The 22,632-nt window shown below is 36.5% G+C and overlaps 1 protein-coding gene across 2 annotated transcripts in view; it reads left to right on the plus strand.

The window, feature by feature from the left end:
• Positions 1–22,632, plus strand: part of TMEM260 (transmembrane protein 260) — a 60,641-nt gene that overhangs the window by 16,135 nt on the left and 21,874 nt on the right. For both annotated transcript variants that reach the window (XM_029237973.1, XM_029237974.1), the window contains exons 4-9: positions 10,755–10,932; positions 12,328–12,441; positions 15,875–16,054; positions 17,570–17,610; positions 20,664–20,747; positions 21,952–22,066. In XM_029237973.1, the coding sequence (XP_029093806.1) occupies positions 10,755–10,932; positions 12,328–12,441; positions 15,875–16,054; positions 17,570–17,610; positions 20,664–20,747; positions 21,952–22,066 (712 nt within the window). The remainder of the gene's footprint in view (positions 1–10,754; positions 10,933–12,327; positions 12,442–15,874; positions 16,055–17,569; positions 17,611–20,663; positions 20,748–21,951; positions 22,067–22,632) is intronic.

Raw genomic sequence — 22,632 nt, forward strand, 5'->3', positions numbered from 1 at the left:
GATGAATGGATAAAGAAGATGTGGCACATATATACAATAGAATATTACTCAGCCATAAAAAGAAACGAAATTGAGTCGTTTGTAGTGAGGTGGATGGACCTAAAGTCTGTCATACAAAGTGAAGTTAGTCAGAAAGAGAAAAACAAATACCGTATGCTAACATATATATATATATGGAATCTAAAAAAAAAAAAAAAATGGTCATGAAGAACCTAGGGGCAAGACGGGAATAAACACACAGACCTACTAGAGAATGGACTTGAGGATACGGGGAGGGGGAAGGGTAAGCTGGGACAAAGTGAGAGAATGGCATGGACATATATACACTACCAAACGTAAAATAGATAGCTAGTGGGAAGCAGCTGCATAGCACAGGGAGATCAGCTCGGTGGTTTGTGACCACCTAGAGGGGTGGGATAGGGAGGGTGGGAGGGAGGGAGACGCAAGAGGGAAGAGATATGGGGACATATGTATATGTATAACTGATTCACTTTGTTATAAAGTAGAAACTAACACACCATTGTAAAGCAATTATGCTCTAATAAAGATGTTTTGAAAAAAAAGGATTCAGTAGATTCATAGTATTCATAGAATTCATGCCATTTTTAAAAAAACTGATAAACAGATTTAAAAAAGTGCTTGCTAAGTCATCTTTTCTTTTTAATTTATTTATTTATTACTTATTTGGCTGCATCGGGTCTTAGTTCCGGTATGCGGGATCTTTTGTTGCAGCGCGCAGGCTCTTTGTTGTGGTGCACAGGCTTCAGAGCACGCAGCCTCAGTAGTTGTGGCACGTGGGCTCTCTAGTTGTGGCACATGGGCTCCAGAGCGCATGGGCTCAGTAGTTGCAGAGCGTGCGCTTAGTTGCCCTGTGGCATGTGGGATCTTAGTTCCCTGACCAGGGATTGAACCTGTGTCCCCTGCATTGGAAGGTGGATTCTTAACCACTGGATCACCAGGGAAGTCCTGCTAAGTCATCTTATTTGCTTAAAAAGTTTAAGACCAGATTCACCTACAGACATATTCGTCAATGTGATTTTTGCAGCATCACTTAGATAAGTCTTCTGCACACTTAATGTCTTTTTCTATCTCAAATTCACAGTGGCTTATTGATATGAAAGGTTCATTGATATTTGGCTCAAAAAGACATAAAATGGAAACTTTGAGGTATTTCGTTTGAAATTTCACAGAAGTTTGAGAAACTGTAAGGGATCTTCTTTACACATCAGTGTGAAAGGCAATATGAGTAACTGTGAACCTTCCATATTTTATTTTTCCCTTTGAAATATTTGTGTTACAGACAAGGAATAAATCAAGTAATATGAAAAAAACTTTTAAAGTAAATTATTATTTCTATACTGTTACCAAAAGAATATTTAAACACTTGAATTAAAGTACAGAATGATGAAATGATTATTCCCTAGTTTCTGAAAGATATATCCATATGGACCTCACTTTATTTTTAAAAAATCAACGTAACAAAATCAAAATGAATTTTTTAGTTCTTTTCCCTTAATCGCATTTGTTACTAAGACATCACTTTTATAACAGTAAAGGACAGCAGTGATAAAGGACATGGTCCTTAAAAGAAACAAAATTTACTCCACTACCAAAACATCTTTTCTTTCAATTTTTTACAATTAAAAGAGAATAATTTCTAAGTAATGGCATAAGCTATTTTATAAAGCATTACTAGAGATGGTTGGACTTAGGTTGAGGTAATTAGAAACGATTGCTATTTGGATATTTGAAGAGCATTAAAAACTGAAGATAAAGTATATCTGAAATTATATATATATATAAACATTTAGTTTTCAGAAAATCATATAGCTTTTCTATATGGGATACACAAGTACACATATATGTAAAGTGCAATATACTTTTACCTTTTAAAAAGTGCTAAAATGCTGACATGGCTATCTAGTGGTATCAGTAATCCAAAAATAATTCTCTTGGAGAGTTTTAAGTTCCTCACATCTGGTTTCCTTCCTATGTTTTGATTAGGTTACAGTTAAAATATTCTATTCCTCAGACATACAGAAAAATCTACCTATTCAGTACCCATTTAATATGTTTAATTTAATGAGAATCGGGAGATGCAGCAACTACCCTAGTCTTGGTGAAAGCACTTTCGGGAAAACTTCTTGGAAAGGTGATGCCCGTATTGAGTTGTACACAATGAGTGGCAGTGGCCAAGTGAAGGCAGAACCATGTTCCAGATACAGAGAACCTCCTGTGCAGAGAAACCCAGAGGTGGAGGAGAAAGAGCCTGTGAGCACAGGGACTTAACAAGTCATTCAGTGTTGCTGGAGCACAGCTCGAAATGGGTTATGTCAAAAATGAAGCTACAGGTGGACTGAGACCAGATCACGAAAATCCTTGTCTGTTGTCATGGGGAGCTTGGAATATGCTTGATAGTCAAAGAGGAATCCTTAAAGGGTTGGAGGCAGAAAAGTTCAAGATCAGATATGCTTGAGGTCCCTCACTCTGGTGGCAGTGGTGGGCCTAGCACTGGAAGCAGGCAGCACGCAAAGCTGCAGTATTGGTGTGAACCTGAGGTGTGGGTTCAGATGAGCTGAACTAGGGCAGTGGTGATGTGGGTGGAGAGAAGAGCGTGAGTTTTTAAAATGTTGATGAAGTACAGTTGGCAGGATGTGATATGTTTTGCAGGGAGAAGGGGAGAGGAGCTCTGATGATGACTCGTAAGTCTCTTAACTTAGATTACTAAACGAGGAAGATAATGAAATTTACTAAGATAGAGAACACGGGAGCAGGAATTATTTCAGGGAGGAGGATGAGAAATCAGTTTTGGATGTACGGACGCTGAGGTTCTATGGAGTGTCCAGAGTTGGGGTGGCTTTGTGGTGAGGGTACAACAGTAAGTTGGGGATAAGGTAAGTTCAAAACTAAGGGAGAGGCATTTCTGGAGACATTTGGTTCCTTTAGTTTGTAGCTGGCAGGTGAAATCAAGATGGTGAATAAAGTCACCCAGGCAGAGCAGAGCGAGAACAATGTCCTGAGAAAGAAATCTTGGGAAACGCTGGCTTTAAAGGAGTTAAAGGCAAGAAGAGGAGCCATTTGGAGAAAACACATAAGGAAGATCCAGAGCCATAGAAGGAAACCCAGAGGATGTGAGGTCCAGATGTCAACTCAATGAGTGTGGCTGTGGGAGTGACCCAGGGCAGCAGAGGGGTCCCCGGAGCCTGTTGTATTTGGCAGTTAGATGGTCATTGGGGACCCCAGCGAGAACAATTTTAGTAGAGAACCAGGGTGAGAAGAGAGGGTGGAGGCTGCAGATGTGGACAGTGTGAAGCCAGTCCTGAGCTCACCGTGACCCTGAAGCTGGCCTTCAGGAAAGCATCCTCGACATCAGCTTGCTCTTTAGTCATTTATCTCCATCTCAATAAGGTGAAACGAAGCATGCGCAGATAATGTGTATACCGTGAACAATATAATGAGACTGCCTGCCTACAGAGTCAGTGAATGAACTGGAGACCTCCGAAGTCTTCAGAACCCCCTCATCCTCACCACTGCTGACATTATCCTTTGACGGGTTAGCCAGTCACAGACCCAGCTTGCTGTGTACTCACGTGGGGGGGCACATCTCCTCGTTAGCCTGCGTGTGATGTGGCACTGGGCCACACACCTGTCTTCCTACACCGGGCTCACCCTGCAGACTTATTAATGTATGATGTACTGCTTGTCTTTTGAGAAAAATGCTTAATTTTAATGAATATCATATGATTTTGAGAACAGCTTTATTAAACTTTTCCATCACAGGCTCCTTTCAACAGTAGAGTCGTCTTACTTTACAGGCCTGTTCCATCCTTCAGCAATTTGCTGTCCCCTTTCCCAACCCACTTCCCACTCCCTGCCTGACTTGAGCTTTCAGCTCCCTCATTTCCTCGATGCCCTTATACTTGTCTTCCATTTAATTGAGACCTAGATCCCTTTGCTCATCTTTTTGATCCCTCCATCAGCCCCCTGCTGGCTCTGCTTCCATCCCCATCCAATGTAGACCCTGTGGTTCATACTTTAACACCTTTCCCTCTTGTCCTTCTGTCCTGCTTACCTAGTAAAGCCCCTAACCCCAGCTCCGTCCAGCCTGCCCAGGCCCAGCTCAGGCTGCTGCAGACCTTTCCACAGCCATGCGGACTGAGGCTATACTGCCCCATATCCATAGCCCCTGCGGTCTCCAGCCTCAGCTGAGCGTTTATTATTACATGTTATTTGCTACCTACAAGTCCTTGTTATGTAGCCCTCCTCAGCTTGTGGAGCTTTCTCACAACAGATGTTTCAAATTATCTCTACTTTTCTTAATCCATTAATTTGTACATGTTACGTGGTCAGTAAATGTTGGTTGATTCTGAATCTTAGTATGAAGTAAACTTAAAGGCAGTGTGTTCAAACGTGTGTGTTTGAAGAGACATTCACGGTTTGACTTATAAAAGGCTGTTGGAATCAAAGAACTTCTCACAGGTTTAGCCTATATACATTATTTTATGGAAAACATAAATAGTAAAATGACGAGGCCTCCAAAATGTTTTAGTATATTCTCTTTATGGATGCACACGTAACTTTCTGCTCTTAAGCATACTGCCATCTCTTCTGTGTCCCACAAAGCTCTGACAACTTAAGCATTTATTTTCAGAATTTCCTCACACAGTTTTTCTTGAAGACTTAATAGAAATAATAAACAGGGAAGGCAGGTTGTTTTAGTCAGGATTCTTGATTGCAAGCAATTGACTCTGGCTGTGTTTAGCAAAAGAGAAACATTGAAAGGAAGTTGGAAGAATGCTACAACTCAATAATAAAAAGACAACACAATTTTTAAAATGGGCAAAAGATCTGAATAGACATTTCTCCAGGGAAGATGTACAAATGTCCAATAAGTGCTTAAAAAGTTGTGCAACATCATTAGCCATTAGGGAAATGCAAATCAAAATCTCAATGTGAGGGACTGCCCTAGTGGCGCAGTGGTTAAGACTCTGCGCTCCCAATGCAGGGGGCCCAGTTTCGATCCCTACTCAAGGAACTAGATCCCACATGCATGCTGCAACTAAGAGGTCGCATGCCTCAACTAAGGAGCTGGAGAGCTGCAACTAAGGAGCCCGGCTACCATGACTAAGGAGCCTGCCTGCCACAACTAAGACCCAGCGCAACCAAATAAATAAATGTTTTTTTAAAAAATGCTTTAAAAAAAAAATCTCAGGGAGATACCACTTCACACCCACTAGGATGGCTAGAATCAAAAAATCAGATAACAGGTGTTCACTAGGTTGTGGAAAAATCAGAACCCTCATCCATTGCTAGTGGGAATGTAAAATTATGTAGTGACTTTGGAAAACAGTCTAGCAGTTCCTCAGATGATTAAATGGGTTGCCATAGGCTCCAGCAATTCCACTCCTAGTTACATACCCTAGAGAAATGAAAGCATATGTCCACACAAAAACTTGTACACAAATGTTTATAGGTGCACTATTCATAGTAGGCAAAAGGTGGAAACAATCCAAATGTCCATCAACGGAAGAATGAATAAGCAAAATTTGGTATATCTATACAGTGGAATATTAATTCAGCCATAAAAAGAAATGAGATACTGATACTACACGTTGGATGAACCTCTAACACATTGTGCTAAGTGAAAGAAGCCGGTCACAGAAGTCCACATATTCTATGATTCCATTTATAAGAAAGCCCAGAAGAGGGAAATTCACAGACAGAAAGTAGATTAGTGGTTGCTTAAGCCTGGCAGTGAGATTGGGGGTGGGGATGGGGGGAGATAGTTAAAGGAGAGAGAGTTTCTTTCTGAAGTGATGAAAATGTTATAAAATTGACTGTAGTGATGGTTGCATATATCTGTAAATATACAAAAAATATTTAATTGTACACTTTACATGGGTGAATGTACAGTATATGAATTATGTCTCAATAAAGCTTTTTACAAAAGGAAACATTCAAATCTAGCATTGGAAAAAAAAAAGAGAAGGAAGTTGCAGAGCTTGCAGAATTTCTAGGAGGGATGGATTACCAGGCTCAGAGCCCAAAATATTCAGAGTCCTAGGCAGGTATATGCTAGTGAAACCACCACTGCTGCCATCTCTGGGCCCCAGACACCCCAGGTTACACCACCAACACTGACCTGGATTCTGAGCACCGCCCTTCCAAGTGCTGCCATCGTTGTCTGTGAAAATGATGCACAAATCCCACCAGCCATGTCTGATTCTGTCTCCATCCCTGCTTCTTGGCCTCACGATTTTCCAATTCAAAGAATGGAGCAGGTGATTCTGACAGACAGAGCCCAGGTCATACACCCATGCTCTAGCTGCAAGGGAGGTTGGAAAAGTATCTCGTATTTTCAGTGTGTATAATAGGTGGGGCCTTGCCTCATAAACTCATATCCCTCAAGCATAGGAGAGGATTTTAGATGTTAAGCAGCAAAACCAAAAGAAAAGAAAAGGTCCACTACCCTTTTGTCTTCAATTTATATTAGGACTACAACCCAAATTCCTATAGACTGAGTTGATTTCTAGGCAAGCTCATTTGAGATGCTAAAAAGATCATGATTATAGGTTTGATTTCCATTACTGGTTTTATAATCAGTTATCTTCTCTTCTGTCACCTTACTCAGCAGTCTCACAAATTATTTCTCTGATACCAAGAAAAATCTAATGAAAGAGTATACGGATTATTTGTTGTAAAACCATCCTGACCTTGGCAGGAGGGTGGTGTGGGACAGAAATCAGGTGGGGAAAATTCAGATTATAAAGCCCTTGCTGTTGTAGGATAAGTCTTCAGTAAAATGCTAATGTACATTAACTATCTGTAATAGTCTAAGGTGACTGGATAAATTTTATCACTGAAGTTGATAATTTTACCTTTACTCTTTAGTTTCTAAAAACTTATGAAATATTTGAAAAGGCAGTTAACATAGTTCATAATTCCAATAATTAATGTCAACAATTCAAACACTAGGATGTCTTCCTGAGTATAATAATGTGTTAAAAATCATTGTAGATTAGTGAGTCATGAGTTTTCTTCCTGAGGATTTGTACATATCAGTTCTCTTTAATTAACTGTTTGGTGGTTTTAAACTTTAATTGCCCTTTCAAAAAAAAAAAAAGGTTAAAATCAATCTTGACAGGTGTGTACAATTCAAGTTGGTAGTATGTTGTGTTGATAAAACATAGACATAAACACGATTCTAATAACGGACAAAACTTCTGTTCTATTTACTCAAGGAGTGCATAGTTAACCAAGTAAAAGTACAATGTATCATTAGTCTGGAATAAATTATTTGACATTAAAACTAAAATAAAACTAAAATTATTTGACATTAAAACTAAAACAAATAATAAATTATTTGACATTAAAACTAAAATAACCATCTTTTACCCCATAATGTCATGGTCCTAAATAGCTAGACTAACAATTTCAATCCTGGTTCTGCCACTTAATTACCTACCATAGGACTTGGAAAAATTACTTGGCCTCCCTGAGCCTCAGTTTCTTCATTTGAAAAAAGGAGACAAATCACGTCTACTCATAGGGTTATTGTGCATATTAAATGAATTAATATAAAGAAGGCACTTAGAGCAATACCTGAAACACAGCTAGCAAGAAACTCAATAAATGTTAGCAAATTATCTTGGAAATTTGCTGATTTTTTTTTTTTTTTTTTTTGCGGTACGCGGGCCTCTCACTGTTGCGGCTTCTTCCGCTGCGGAGCACAGGCTCCGGACACGCAGGCGCAGCGGCCATGGCTCACGGACCCAGCCGATCCGCGGCATGTGGGATCCTCCCGGATCGGGGCACGAACCCGTGTCCCCTGCATCGGCAGGCGGACTCAATCACTGCGCCACCAGGGAAGCCCCTGATTTGTTTTTTTAACTTCTTATTTTGCCGTAATTTCAGATTTATAGAAAAGTGGCAAGAAGAGCCCAACTCTGTCTACCCTTTACCCAGGTTCCCCAGATGTTAGTATTTTACCACATTCGCTTTATGCTTGACTCAGTGAGTATGCATGTATTGTTTTGTTTTGTTTTTTAACCATTTAAGAGTAAGCTGCAGTCATAGTATCCTTTTACCCTTAAATGCTTCAAGATACGTTCCTTAAAAACATTTTCTTGTATATCCACAGTGGAGGTCTCAAAGAAATTATCAGTGATACAACACTGTTACCTAACCTTCAGACTTGATTCAGTTTTTCCAGTTTTCTCAGATAGTGTGCTTACAGCAGAAGAAAATCCTAGATCATGTCTTTTATTCTGTTGTGTATTCCTCTTTAATCTGAAACTGTTCCTCATGATGTTTTTTTTGTTTTTTGTCAAGACCTTGACATTTTTTGATACATACAGGCCAGTTATTTTGTAGTGCCCTTCAGTTTGAGTTTGCCTTTCCTCTTGCTTAAATTCAGGTAATGCATTTTTGGCAGGAATGCCATAGAAATGATGCTGTATTCTTTTTATTGCAATAGATAAGGAAGCATATGATGTTTGTTTGTCCCATTACTGGGCTGTTAACTTTGATCATGTGGTTAAGATTGTGTCTGTCCAGTTTGCCACTGTAAAGTTACCATTTCTCCCTTTGTAATTAATCCATTTACAGGATGATACCTTTAGACTACGTACATATTTCTGTTACTGCAAACCTCTTACCCACTATTTTGGTATCCATTGATTATTGTTATGACAGTTGCCAAATGGTGATTTTAATTCCATCATTTCTTCTACAGTTATTAGTTGACTTTCCATGGACTTTCTCTTCTCACCCAATTTTTGTATCACTATAGATTCATAGATTCTTATTTATTCATTGGGTTACAGTCTATTACTATAATTTTCTTGATGATCAAGTTATCCCCAGTTTGGCCATGAGAGCCCTGTAAGCTGGCTCCTATGTCCTTTTGTCATGTCTCCGTTTGAGCACTTCCTTTCTTTTAAGTAGAGGAAGGAATCTTGTATCTTATGCTGACTGTCCAGAGTCATATTGAGAGCTGAAACTTAGTTCCTTTAAAATGTTACTAATACTTGAAGATTAATTCATTCTCTCATTTGCTAAGTTTCCTTTCTGTGCTTGGGGCTAGATGCTTCCAATCTAAGTGAAGTTTAACTCCAGTTCATATCTCAAAAACAATGTAAAAATAATTGTTACAGACAATTAAATGCTATCAATATGCAGAGATGGGCTAGAAACCAGGGAATTGAAGAGAAAATTGAGGAAAGAGCAGAGTTTTAATAAAGGAGCAGCGAGGATATTCAGTTCAGCACTACAGCATGAGCAAAGGTGCAGAGCTAAGAATAGTCCTGTCTTATTAGGGAATTTTGAGGAGCTTGACTAGTTGGTGGGAGATCATGTTGGTAATTAGTGGCTAGGGGTGTCTGGTTTATTGGGAGCCTGGATTCCAGGCTAACTCATTTCTTATTTATCCTATAGGGATGAAGAGAATTCACAAAGAGTATGTTTCAGAAATTTTAATCCGATGTTATATTGCAGAAGGGTTGGAAAAACATAAGACAAGTTAGGAAACTATTAAAATAATTGAGTCTAAGGCAATAGGAATACAGATCGAAAGGAATCTGGGAAGGAATTTGGAAGGAAGAAATAACTTCAGGGTACTGAATCAGGATAACTGGGAGAATGGGGTACTCTGCAAGAAATAGGAAACTGATGAATTTTATAAGGGAAAGAAAACAGAAAAATTGTAAAGAGAAACTCAAAGAAAAATAGGTTTGGTGATACTGAAATTTTTTAGCTTTTTTTTTTTTCTATTAAGATTGATTAAAAGCCATGCAATTACTCCATAAATTTTATACAAAGCAATACAGCTAAAAAGTAATGCCCTGGGACCATATAATATCATAATTATTAGACATAGAGATGCTTGCTGAATAATGCTTGTAAGCAATAGATATTCAGTAATAGCTTTAATTTTCATAGCTTTAGATTTATAGTGAAATAGGAAGTTGTTTTGGTTTGATATGCCACATTACCAGTCTCAAATCTTATCTCTGAATTGAGATCCAGTTTCCTTGACTGATTTGAAATGTGGGGCTCTTGTTGGCATTTGGGGGCGAAGAATTTGTTTCCAAGTGTAGCATTTGATTCTTCTGGGTTTCTAAAATTCACATTCCCATCCTTCTCTTTAAAAGATATATCATTTTTAACTTTGACTTTGTGTAAAGAAGAAATCATCAGAAACTAAGAATCTAGCTTACAAGATCTTAAAAGCACCAAATATTGTGACCAAGACATATTTTGCCAAATGTTGGGAGATAAATGTAGGAAGTACCTAGATCCAAACATTCCACAATAAGTGAATGTTCCTGAACAGATATTCTGCCGTTTCATTAATTTTTACAATTAAACGCATTTCAGTCTTAACCAGTCGTTATCATTCTTCTTCTTAGATATAGCAAGAAAAATGACACAGGTTTGTTATCTCTCTAGCTACTGTCTCTTCAGGCTTTCTGAACTGGCTTGAATCCTAAAGGTTACATCTGAGAACTAAACCTCATCCAATCCATAGGATACCAAGCAGGTTTGTTCATTTGTTTGTTAATAGGTTAATATATGGACTTCATAATTAAAATCCGTTGAAAGGAATTATTACATGAAGTAATGTATTAACCATCTAATGTGTTGGGATAGTGCTGGGCGACTGTCATAATTGCTGCTGCTACAGTTCACAAAAAGGAAAGTAAAGTCGGTTCTTTTGGTTGGGAAAGAAGATTTCATGTTATCTGTATTTGCAGGCTTTCTGGCTCATATGCTGGAGGAATCCTTGCTGCGGGGGTGTTTTCATTTTCTCGCCTAACATGGCAGTGGTCCATTGCAGCAGAGGTTTTTAGCTTAAACAATCTGTTTGTGGGGCTGCTTATGGCTCTTACTGTACATTTTGAGGAGGCAACAACTGCACAAGAAAGATCAAAGGTAACCTATTTTGATCAAAGTGAAATCACTTTTTGTTTTAATTTTTTGACAGATGCTGTATTTCTTTTTAACTTTGGTTTAGATATTGTTTATCTATTCTGATTACTGTCAAGGTAATCTAGGCATGTTGAGAGAGAAAATATTCTCAATTCTTTTACTATGAACGATGAGAGCCTTTATAAAACATGGAATTTTTTTTTTCTTTCACAGTTCAGAAGGTTTTTGAAGAATGAGGGTATTCTGAAATCCCTTTTGAGTCCTATGAGAAAGATAGACTTGTTGGTTAATCCACCATCGTGTGTGTGTGTGTGTGTGTGTGTGTGTGTGTGATCTTAAGATGCCAAGTCCTAGGTTGACTACCTTAAATTATTTACCATTACGGCACATTGACTTATTCTCTAATTGCAAAAAAGATCAAATTCGCACTTTTTTTTTTTAACTAAAAGGAGAGGATCAACTGTAAAATGAAGTAGTCCCAAAGAGATTACAGTGACTTCTAAGGCCAACACTATCATCAAGATAATTTGAAATGTGGAGGAACCCTGTCTTCTAAGGGCTTACCGTCTATACATTGAAGAGTGCCAGATCATCTTAGTATATACACAGCCTGTGTCATTAAAGATTATAGAAACAAAAGAATATAAAAGTTTATCTGAGGCTTCCATAAACAAACCTGTGGTGCTGTTAGAGTTTATTTATTTATTTATTTTGTGGTACGCGGGCCTCTCACTGTCGTGGCCTCTCCCGTTGCGGAGCACAGGCTCCGGACGCGCAGGCTCAGTGGCCATGGCTCACGGGCCCAGCCGCTCCGCGGCATGTGGGATCTTCCCGGACCGGGGCACGAACCCGTGTCCCCTGCATCGGCAGGCGGACTCTCAACCACTGTGCCACCAGGGAAGCCCTTAGAGTTTATTTTTTATTTAAAATAAACTTTTTTCTGATTATGAAAATAACACATGTTCAAAAATAGCAGAAAGACCACCCATAGAGAACCAGGTTTCTAAATAAAAGTGTTATATTCAATTTATTTAATTCAATAGGAGAAAAAGTAAAACAGAATTGTTGAACTTCAGTTCTAGATTTCACTTGAATGAGAATTACACAATATCCTGTTACTGTTAGGACATGTCATCATATAGGACTTTGTAAAACTTAGTTTGAAGACAGTAATTTAAGGTCACACTCTGCAATGATTTGATGAGAATGAAAAATAATAATAAAAAATAATGGTGATAAATATTAGTGCATGTTAAAGCATGACTGTTTGCATCTAAGATGTTGATTTTAACCAGACTTATCGTACAAATGCTTAGCTTTAATATAAAGAATAGCTTTTTACTATTGTGCTGTTTTTGGTGAATTTTTAACTTGGATTTTTTTCTTTTATATTTTCAGATATCTAAAATTGGTGCTTTCTGCTGTGGCCTTAGCTTATGTAATCAGCACACAGTAGTAGTCTATGTTTTGTGCATAATTCCATGGATTCTCTTTCGACTTTTAAAAGAGAAGGTAAGTTTTTCTTTTTTTTTTTTTTTTGCGGTATGTGGGCCTCTCACTGCTGTGGCCTCTCCGATTGCGGAGCACAGGCTCCAGATGCGCAGGCTCAGCGGCCATGGCTCATGGGCCCAGCTGCTCCGCGGCATGTGGGATCTTCCCGGACCGGGACACGAACCCGTGTCCCCTGCATTGGCAGGTGGACTCTCAACCACTGCCCCACCAGGGAAGCCCCGAAGGTAAGTTTTTGAGTAAAAATGAAAATTCATAATATTTTATTTATGCCCACTATGACATTTATGGAATCAGAAAACATGGGCTTGCTTTATTTATTTATTTATTTCATATAAAGCTTGATAGGAATATCATTGAATCTATAGATGGCATTGGGTAGTATGAACATTTTAACAATATTAATTATTTTAATCCATGGACATGATATATCTTTTCATTTGTGTCTTCTTCAGTTTCTTTCATCAACGTCTTACAGTTTTCAGTACACAGATATTTCACCTCCTTGGTTAAATTTATTCCTAAGCATTTTATCTTTTTGATGTTATTGTAAATGAGATAGTTTTTTTTCCCCAGATAGTTCATTGTTATTATATAGAAACACAACTAATTTTTGTGTGTTGATTTTGTATCCTGCAACTTTCCTGAATTTGTTTATTAGTTCTAACAGCTTTTTGATGGAATCTTTAGGATTTTCTATATAAGATCATGTCATTGGCAAACAGAAACAATTTTATTTCTTCTTTTTTTTTTTTTTTTTTTTCTTTTGGCCCTGCTGAGCTGCATGTGGGATCTTAGTTCTCCCACCAGGGATCGAACCCCTGCCACCTGCAGTGGAAGCGTGGATTCCTAACCACTGGACTGCCAGGGAATTCCCACTTCTTCCTTTCTAATTTGGATTCCTTTTCTTTTTCTTGCCTGATTACTCTGAGTAGGACTTCAGTACTATGTTGAACATGAGTGGTGAGACTGGTGAGTGGGCACCCTTGTCTTGTTCCTGATCTTAAAGGAGAAGCTTTCAATCTGTCACCACTGAGTATGATGTTAGCTGTGGGCTTGTCATATATGGCTTTTATTACGTTAATGTATGACCCACATCCATTAAATCAGAATTATTTTAGATTGGGATCAGCCACTGGCTCGGCTCTGCAGATGTGCAGAACTGCTGGCTAAGATCTCTGCTCTGGCACTGCTGCAAGCAGGAACGTGGTCTGCCAAGATGGGAGACTGGTTGCTGTAAGCCTTGCTCCCCTTCTCCGTCTCTATCTGATCCCCAATGGTTGAGCCCTGAAGATCCCCCCAGTGGTCCCTGCGAGGTGAGAACTGAGTGAGCCTCCTGGGAAGCATCCTGCAATGCTGGGGGAGCGGGATATCCACCTTGGGCTCTCTTTTCCCACTGGAAAAACTGTAGTCCTAGGGGAGTCCTCTTGGTGCAGTGCTGTGCTGGCCTAGGGGAGGGTTGACGTGGTCAGAGTGCCCCCTGACACTTCGAAAGTGGTCCTTCTCAGTCTCTGTGGTCCAGGAACATGCTTTAGCCTCAACCCCAGTTTCTGGGATTTTCACAGTGGGGCCATGTCTGTGGATAGTTGCTGATGGTGTTTTGTGAGAAGGACTGAAGTTGCGAATGATTTATGTTGCCATCTTGATGGTGTCACTCTTAACCAGCCTTCTGATATCACAGGAGGTGCATTTAGATATCAGAGAGGTGCATTCTCTGGCATGAACTTAAAAAGCAAATCTTTTGTGTTAGTTCTTTGAAGGGAGAGCCGTATTCTTATATAAAACATGCAAGACTCATAGTTGACAAGTTAGGAGCCTGGTCTGAGAGCCTGTTTGCTCTACTTAGATCAGCTACTGCTGAATGACGAAATTTGGGAAAGTATGACTCTTCAAAGGACCTTTTATTTTCATTATTTAAAGAGCAGAGGCTAGAAAATAAGATCTACCAGTGAAGTGACAGGGAGTTGGATCTCACTGGTCAGATGATCTAAGGCAGCGCTGGAAGTCCTGAGTCAGTTGGTTGCAACCCTGACTGCTCACTTAAATTATCTGGGAAGCGTTAAGAAAGTAAGTAAGAGAGAGTGTTCGTGTGTGTGTGTGTGTGTGTGAGTGATCCCACCACCCTAAAATAATTCTGATTTAATTGATTTGGGGTAAAGCCCAGATATTAATATTTTTTAAAAGTTCCCCAGGTGATTCCAGTATACGTGCAGCTGGGACTCAGAACCTCTCTCCTGTACTCTCTGAAATAGATCTCATGTGATTGTTTCCCTGTTTATTTCCCATACAAAAGGAAAATTCTGCAACAACTGCATCTTGCCATTCTAAACTGAACCTTATAATATGCAGAAACTACCAAAATCTAAACATTTACTTTCTTTAAAGGTACTCTTAAGAATAGCAAAGCCATATTTTTCAATTAGTTATTTCTTACACTTTTTTCATCCCATCATTTTTATGAATCTCATTACCACTTTAGAAATGTCAAGCAAAATTAGTACTATAATAAAAACACTCCATTTTCAATTAAGAATGTTTATTTGAAAATGCTGATGTAAGTCAACTGCTTTTCTACTTCTGGTGAATGCAAACTTTGGTACTTATATTCACTGTCACCTATGAATTTTCCTTTTTTGTAAAGGAAAAATGGGCAATTTCTAATCACAATATTTGTAAGAGACCCTTTTCCCAGTTACTAAAGCAAGCACTATTTGAATCTTTCTAGTATACCAGGATTCTTCTGGACTTAATCTTTATAAAAATTTGGCAGTGTTGTCCTTTGTTTTAGAAATGTGAAGATGAGAAATATATTCTCCTTGAGGCAAGACTGTTGCATACAACAACAAGTTTTCTTCCTTCCTATGTAAATTGAGAAAAAAGAACATTTGGATGAACTGGGATGTTACTTAAAAGCTAGCTTCATTTGTGCCAAGTATTTTCATTAAATGTCCCAAACACTTGTAGAAAGAACATATTGTCAGTGTACAATCATAATAAAGTATATAGTTGAAGTCTGCTTCTGATGATGGGAATGAAGTGAATCAGTATTAGAACAATATTTTGGGCATTTTCAAAAACGGCCAGACACCGTAATCACTTCCAAGTGGGTTATCTCAGCTGTGCAATGCTGCATGTCATGACATGGTTTTAAATGTAAAAGATGCAATAGACATGATACTCATGAGTCTTTGCTAATATTATTTGCTTCACTCAGATTTCACCTGCCATGCAAAGGAATTCAGACTGATGCAATTTTCTAGTAATCCACAGTAATCAGAAAGTTTAACATCGTATTCTGTGGTGACTTAATATAAATTGAGAGATCAGCTCTGAGTAAACATATTTGATGTTTTCCTTGATGTGTTCTTGAAGTTCCAGGATGAATTTGACTAAAATAAACATTATTATACATGTGACACCATGTGCTCTGATGCAGGAACTGTCCCTGGGCTCTTTGTTGAAGTTGGGTCTGTACCTCTCTGCTGGTTTGCTGCCCTATGTCTACCTTCCTATCTCATCCTACCTCCATCAAGCCCGTTGGACCTGGGGAGACCAGACAACATTGCTAGGATTTTTGACACATTTTCTCAGGGAAGAATATGGAACATTCAGTCTGGTAAATTTATATTTCAAGCCCTTTTAAGGAAATAAGTGGCAAAATTTCAGTGTTCTGCCTGGACCTTGAGTGGAAAAAAAAAATCAGTGTTTTTGTATCAATGACAGTACCTGGAATTTTCATTTGTTATTTGTATAGCAGACTTGCCCCTTGGAATGTAGCCTTTCACATATGTTAGGAAAAAAAATGAATCACTTAATCTGACACCATCCTGTTGTATACCCTGAATGTGTTTTTCAGGATAACAAGCAGTAAAAAGATTGCTGCCCGCAGTTGAAGCATTTCAGTCTTGTTAGCATTCGGTATCACTTTGGGCTCTTGGTCTGTGATTAAAAATATTTGGAAATGATTAAAGGGAAAAAAATCTCAAAAATTTTAATATACCTTAATGAGTATATTTGTTTCTTTTTTTAAAACATATTTGATGAACAGTGTTCATGTTAGTATTCAGTGGGGGATCTAAATATGTAAATGCTTCATAAAATATGATCTCACTTAATGGAAACTGTATGTTCTAAAGAATTTCAAAAGGCCTTTCTTTCCCTAAGACATAAATTAGGGGAAAACACTAAATGTGGTTGTAGGTAATGGCTATCTGAAAAGTGAAAGGATAAATAGATGGGTTTTTATTTTAAGAAAGACAGTTGTATCTGATTTTTCTTTCACGGTTTGCACTTTCTGTGTCTTAAGAAGGCAAATCTCAGAAGACTACAATATTATATGATACCATTTATACAAAATTCTAAGCCATGCAAAAACTAAACAGTCTATTGCTGAAGGATACATAAAAAGTAGTAAAACTATATAGTAAAACTGTATATATATATACAGTTACCACTGGGGGACAAGAAAGCCCCTTTGAGAGCTTTGTGAGATACCTTATGGTATTCGTGCAGTTCTGTTTCTTCAGTGAGTGGTGAGTCTATAGATTTTTTAAAACTCTTTATTCCCTAAATATATATTATATATGTTTTTTGTATGTAGGAGGTATTTCATAATAAAGTCATTTAATAAAAGGATAATTATTATTTTTTGACTTAGAAAGTTTGGTACTTTAAATTTATACTCTGGTTTACTTACATTGGTTATTCCATTGAAATATTGCTTGAGGGCCATTCCAGATTTGAAATGTGTATAATTCACACATAATTGTGAAATTACAGGCAGGCGATAATGAGCTTTAACCAAAGTGCCCAAAAAAAGAGCTTAAAGAGACTTTGTAATGAAAGTGTAAAATCTGTTAGTTCATTAATGTGTTAATCATTCCTGCTGGAAGAGTTTAACTGATTTTTAGCCAATTATTGTCTCTGAAATTATTCCTAAGGGATATCTGTGTTTAGTTTTCACTGACTTCTCCTAAAAAATCCAATAAGGCTCTGAAGTAAACACTTTGAATGAAGAGACAAGTTGCATTGTATATTTAAACGTGTATCTTTTAAATCAGGGTAATTAAAACACAATAGTCTACCAAAGCTTCAGTTTAATGCTTATGCAAATAAACTTTTTTATGTTTAGGCCAAATCTGAAATAGGATCCAGTATGTCTGAAATATTGCTGTGAGTATGAAATATCTTAAACTATTTTTAAATGAATTCTTTATTAGTTCCTTTAAACGATTTTAGGGATTTCTGAGTTTATCTCTTTGTGAAGCAGTACGTCTGAGATGTAGTTTTCACCTCTGTGGTTAACAGTTTTTGTGTATAATGACAAATATTCCAGCATTTCCTTCAATAAGATAAAGCTTAAAATGAGTAATAAATAAAACAGTAAATAAGACTATTAGGAGACTAAATAGAATATATAAAATGAAAATGTTTCAACTTTCAGTTGTATACAAAATTACCCAATGTACTGTTGCTTTAGAAATAACTTTTTCTTTGTTTATATCTTCTTTCTTTTGGAGACATTTTAGAACATTGTATTTAACACAATTTGAACAATTATTTTCTTGTTATTTTGGTCTGAGCTATATTCATTTAATTCTTCAAACATTAATTTATTTAATGTTTTTTAAGACTTCCTTTAAGCTGTCTGTAAGCTCTATTTTTGACTTGCATATGTTTAAACATCCAGCCTTATTAGAACCAGCTTAAGCAAATATATTTTCATCTATATTATCTATTAGAGTTCTTTGAAAAATGGGTTAATATTTGCTTTAAAACCTATACAAAGCTGGGATGAAGTGAGAGAGTAACACTGACATATATACACTACCAAATGTAAAATAGATAGCTAGTGGGAAGCAGCTGCATAGCACAGGGAGATCAGCTCCGTGCTTTGTGACCACCTAGAGGGGTGGGATAGGGAGGGCGGGAGGGAGATGCAAGAGGGAGGGGACATGGGGATATATGTATATGTATAGCTGATTCACTTTGTTATAAAGCAGAAACTAGCACACCATTGTAAAGCAATTATACTCCAGTAAAGATGTTAAAAAAAAAAACTATACAGATTAAGGCAACTTGAAAAATATACATACCAGTTCTGTAATATTCTTACAATATTTTCAATATAAAATTAGGGATGAATAGGTTTCTCTAACACTAAAGTTATCTCCTAACTATTAATATGGAATTCACAGGACTACTTGAAAACTATTTTTAAAATATGGGGGAAATATTTCAAATCTATATGTGAGGTAGTTCACAGGTTCTCACAATTTCTGTCTTGTTCATTTGCTAGCTTGCTTGCTTCCTTCCATACTTCCTTCTTTTCTTTTTAAATTACTTTCTTTTTACTCCAAGAAATGATACATAATTATTACAGAAAATTTAGCAAATACAGGCAAGCAAACCAAGAAATTAAAATTACTATAATTCCAACATGCAGAGATAACCACTGTTCTCAATCCATTAACATTTTTGTCTATATCCTTCCAATATTTTTAATATTTTTGCTTGTTTTTGAAAATGTAATCATAATGTATACTCTGTTTTGTTAGCCTGCTGTTTTTCATTTAATACTATATCTTGAAAATATTTCCCTGCCACCAGTTATTCTTATATAACCTTTTGAGGTTCTTACAATTGACTTTAAATATTTCTTTTTATGTCTGACAGAGACTTTTGTGGCTCCTTTTTCTTTTCTGTTGGGAAGAAGGTAGTAAGAAGCTCAGTTCCCCTTTTAAAGATAAAGACAACTTTATCAGTGTCTCTGGGCTTCTCCTTTGTTCTGCTTTTCTCCATGCCAAGACTCCCTGCCGGCTCTTTTCTACCTACCTTCCGAAGTTGTCACATTCAGGATCACTAGTATATTTTGTCTTAACAATCCCACATGAACTCCAGAGAAGCCTCAAGACTAATCCTAGACCATACATCTAACTTTCATTAGTAGCACATAAAAGTCATTTATTGGGGAACTTAGAGGCCTCCTTTACATTGACATAATAGCAGTTAGGTCATATACTTAGAAAAAAAGACTTGACAAGAGCGATGACCACTCACACTGACACTGTTTGCTCAAACGAAATCGTAATACGGTATGGGGGCATAATCCTAGCACTCTCTGAATGAGTGAGAGAATTTCTAGTCTTTGTTTCAGGTGGACAAGAGTATTGAGAAAGGCAACTCATAATTAACTTACTAGAAAATCCTTCAACATGATGGAACCTAATCATCTCTTTTCCAGTCAAGCAAATTACATTCTTTCTCCATGCATATCTTTAAATTGCAATCCTGTTGAATTGCATTCTGGAAATTATTGCATCTAACCCTAGGCAGTGACCATGTTTTAGAGCTTACATTTAAGCAACAGATCTCCAAGAATAAATTTTGAGACTGACTTCATTCCTTTTGAAGAATGGTTTGAAATGGGCCTCATGCTGGAATCAATTTTTCAAGTGTATTTGAAAATGAGTAAGGATATCTTCTCATAGTAGATAAGTTTCCATTAGTAAAATACACATTGTGTGGTTTCCATAATTATGGCATCACATTTTCTCCAGTAAAATTGCCAGTAGGGAGAAGAAAGTTCTTTGAGATAGTGTAGAGTCATTTCTTTTTTAAAAATTGGAGACTGCTAGAGCTATTTGAGAACTCAGATAACACTTAGAAAATGCTTATTAGTTAATGAAATAATTTAGATTAATTGTAGGGGAAAAATACATTTCTTGGAGATTGCTTAAACATTTTTTGAACCAAATAGTATAGAAAACAAGGAAGCCTTTTACGGAAGAAGATAACCTAGAAAACGATGGTTAGAGATCACTTCTCTTTCCTTTTTTCTTCATGATTGGATCTCCAGAAAATTATTTGAATTGTTTTATTTTCAGTTTCGTATGACTTCTTATCAAACTAATCTAGGATACAAATTGGTTTATAATATCAGTATAGTATACCAATATCAAAAATACTGAATAATTATTTGTTCTTATCTCAGGTCACATTGTGTAAGTTGTTAACCAAATGTTACAACTGGAAAATATCTTAGACTGTTTAACTCTTTCTTGTGGTACTTTTTCTCCCCAATTTAAAAGAATACAAAATTTTAAAATCTGACTCAAAGCCTTAAAATTATTCATTGCATAATCAGATATAGTCTATAAAGGATGCTTTGTTTGGAACTAACAAATTTGGTTTTTGCCAACAATAAATTAGATTGTCTTTTACAGTTCTCAGGTGACAAATATGAGGACCCAACTCTCATTCAACATTCAAGCCCTTGCAGTTTGGGCAAATATATGTTTAGTAAGAAAGTGAGTAAAGTAATTCCTTTTTCCATTATTTTTCCCATGTTCATTAATTGAATTAATATATTCAATGTCATTATAGAACATTGCCAGTAGTATTTTATATTCCAAATAAATGACTCTAACCAGTTGTATTAAGGCAAATATATATTGCTTTTTTGCTAGGTTTTTTTTCTAATTATAAATTAATGACTTTGGAACATTGAACAGTATATTATAATCTAACTAAGTGGACATCTGATATCTTAAACTTCTGGTTTGATCTCTTACTATCCCATAGCCAATTATTGTTGCTTTGCAAAAGGGGCAAACAATTATTTGAACTCCCCTGAAGAAAAAAGTAACCTCCAATGATAAAAGGAAACCTAAAAAAATATAGCACTATTTACCTCCATTATTTTCTTGTTCATTTACTTTCTAGCCTGTTGAGTGTATTTTATGTAAATATATATTTGTATATACATTTATAGTTTTATTTCCTTAACATTATATTTTGAGCTTTTTCCCATACCATAAGAGATACTTAGAATCATTTAAATTTCTGTATAATATTCCATACTATAACCTAGGACAGTTAATTTAAATGTTCTCCTATTTGAGGGTCTTAGATTGCTTCCACTTTTTCCACTATTATAAGTAATACCAAAGCATTGTTGTGGATTAATTCTTATCCACATTTCTGGTTCTTGCTTAAAAATTTATGCCCACATGTCAAATTACTGGGTCAATGAATGTGAATATTTTCTTTAAGGCTCTTGATATATATTATCAAATTAACTTTTCTTGAACATTGTACTAACATATATTCTCATACAACTGCATTCTCACCAGCACTGAGATTTGTCATTTTTAAATCTTTATTATTTTGATGCATGAAATTACTCTTTTGTTTTGCATATGTTTAATTACATCTTAAATTTAACAAGATTAGTAATTTATATTTCTTCTGCAGATTTTAACTTCGTATCTTTTGCTGCATAGTTCCAAATTATGCTGTCGACAATATGTAGTGCAGTGTATGGTTTATTACTATGCTTTGGTTATCTATTCCAACTCATATTTTTAAACCTGAGATCTTTCTTTTTTCCTACTTAAAAATGGAAAGTTTTTTAGTTCCAACTTTTTTTTTCATAGTTTAAAACTGTGTAATATTATTATTGATATTCATGTCACATAAATAATTTTGGACATATTTTAATTTTTTTTATAGGAACAGACAGAACTCATCATTAGTATGGCTTTTTACTGGAATGTTTTGCATTTATTCATTGTTCTTTGCTTGGAGGGCAAATTTAGATATTTCAAAACCACTTTTCATGGGTGTGGTAAGTTTTACTTAGATATATCCTTTGACCAGAAAGTTAGTGAAGAATGTACAAATTTGTCTTTCATGAATCTTGTAGAAGAGCAAGTTATCTCAGAAATAGTTAAAATTGTATATACATTATTATAAATCAAAATTTAAATTATTGAACCAGTAAGGCTAAGCCTTCTTTTTTGGGGGGGTGGGGGGAGGGGGCGGGAAGCATTGTTTAGTTAACACAATAGTTAAATAGAAAAATAAATGTAAGGTAGATTTCAGTGAGTCATTTTATATGTGTGCTAGGTACTACTGCATTTCTCCTGGGATTTTCTTTTAAAAATAGCAAAGAAATAAGGGTTGTAATTAGGGGCTCTACCAACACATTCCCTTATTTCTTACCTCACCAGTCCAAGCCTGTGCAAAAGAGCAAGTATATTTCTGTTTTTCCCTGACTACCATATCTGAGATTAGAGTATTTCTTCTCCTTACAGAAGAAACTATATAAATGTAGATAGCTCTTTTTTGAACAGCTGAAACAGTTTGTGTGTGTGTGTGTGTGTGTGTGTGTGTGTGTGTGTGTGTGTGTGT

Source organism: Monodon monoceros, unplaced genomic scaffold (assembly GCF_005190385.1).
Source record: "Monodon monoceros isolate NGI ecotype Baffin Bay Population unplaced genomic scaffold, NGI_Narwhal_1 Super_Scaffold_21, whole genome shotgun sequence".
NCBI lineage: Eukaryota > Metazoa > Chordata > Mammalia > Artiodactyla > Monodontidae > Monodon > Monodon monoceros.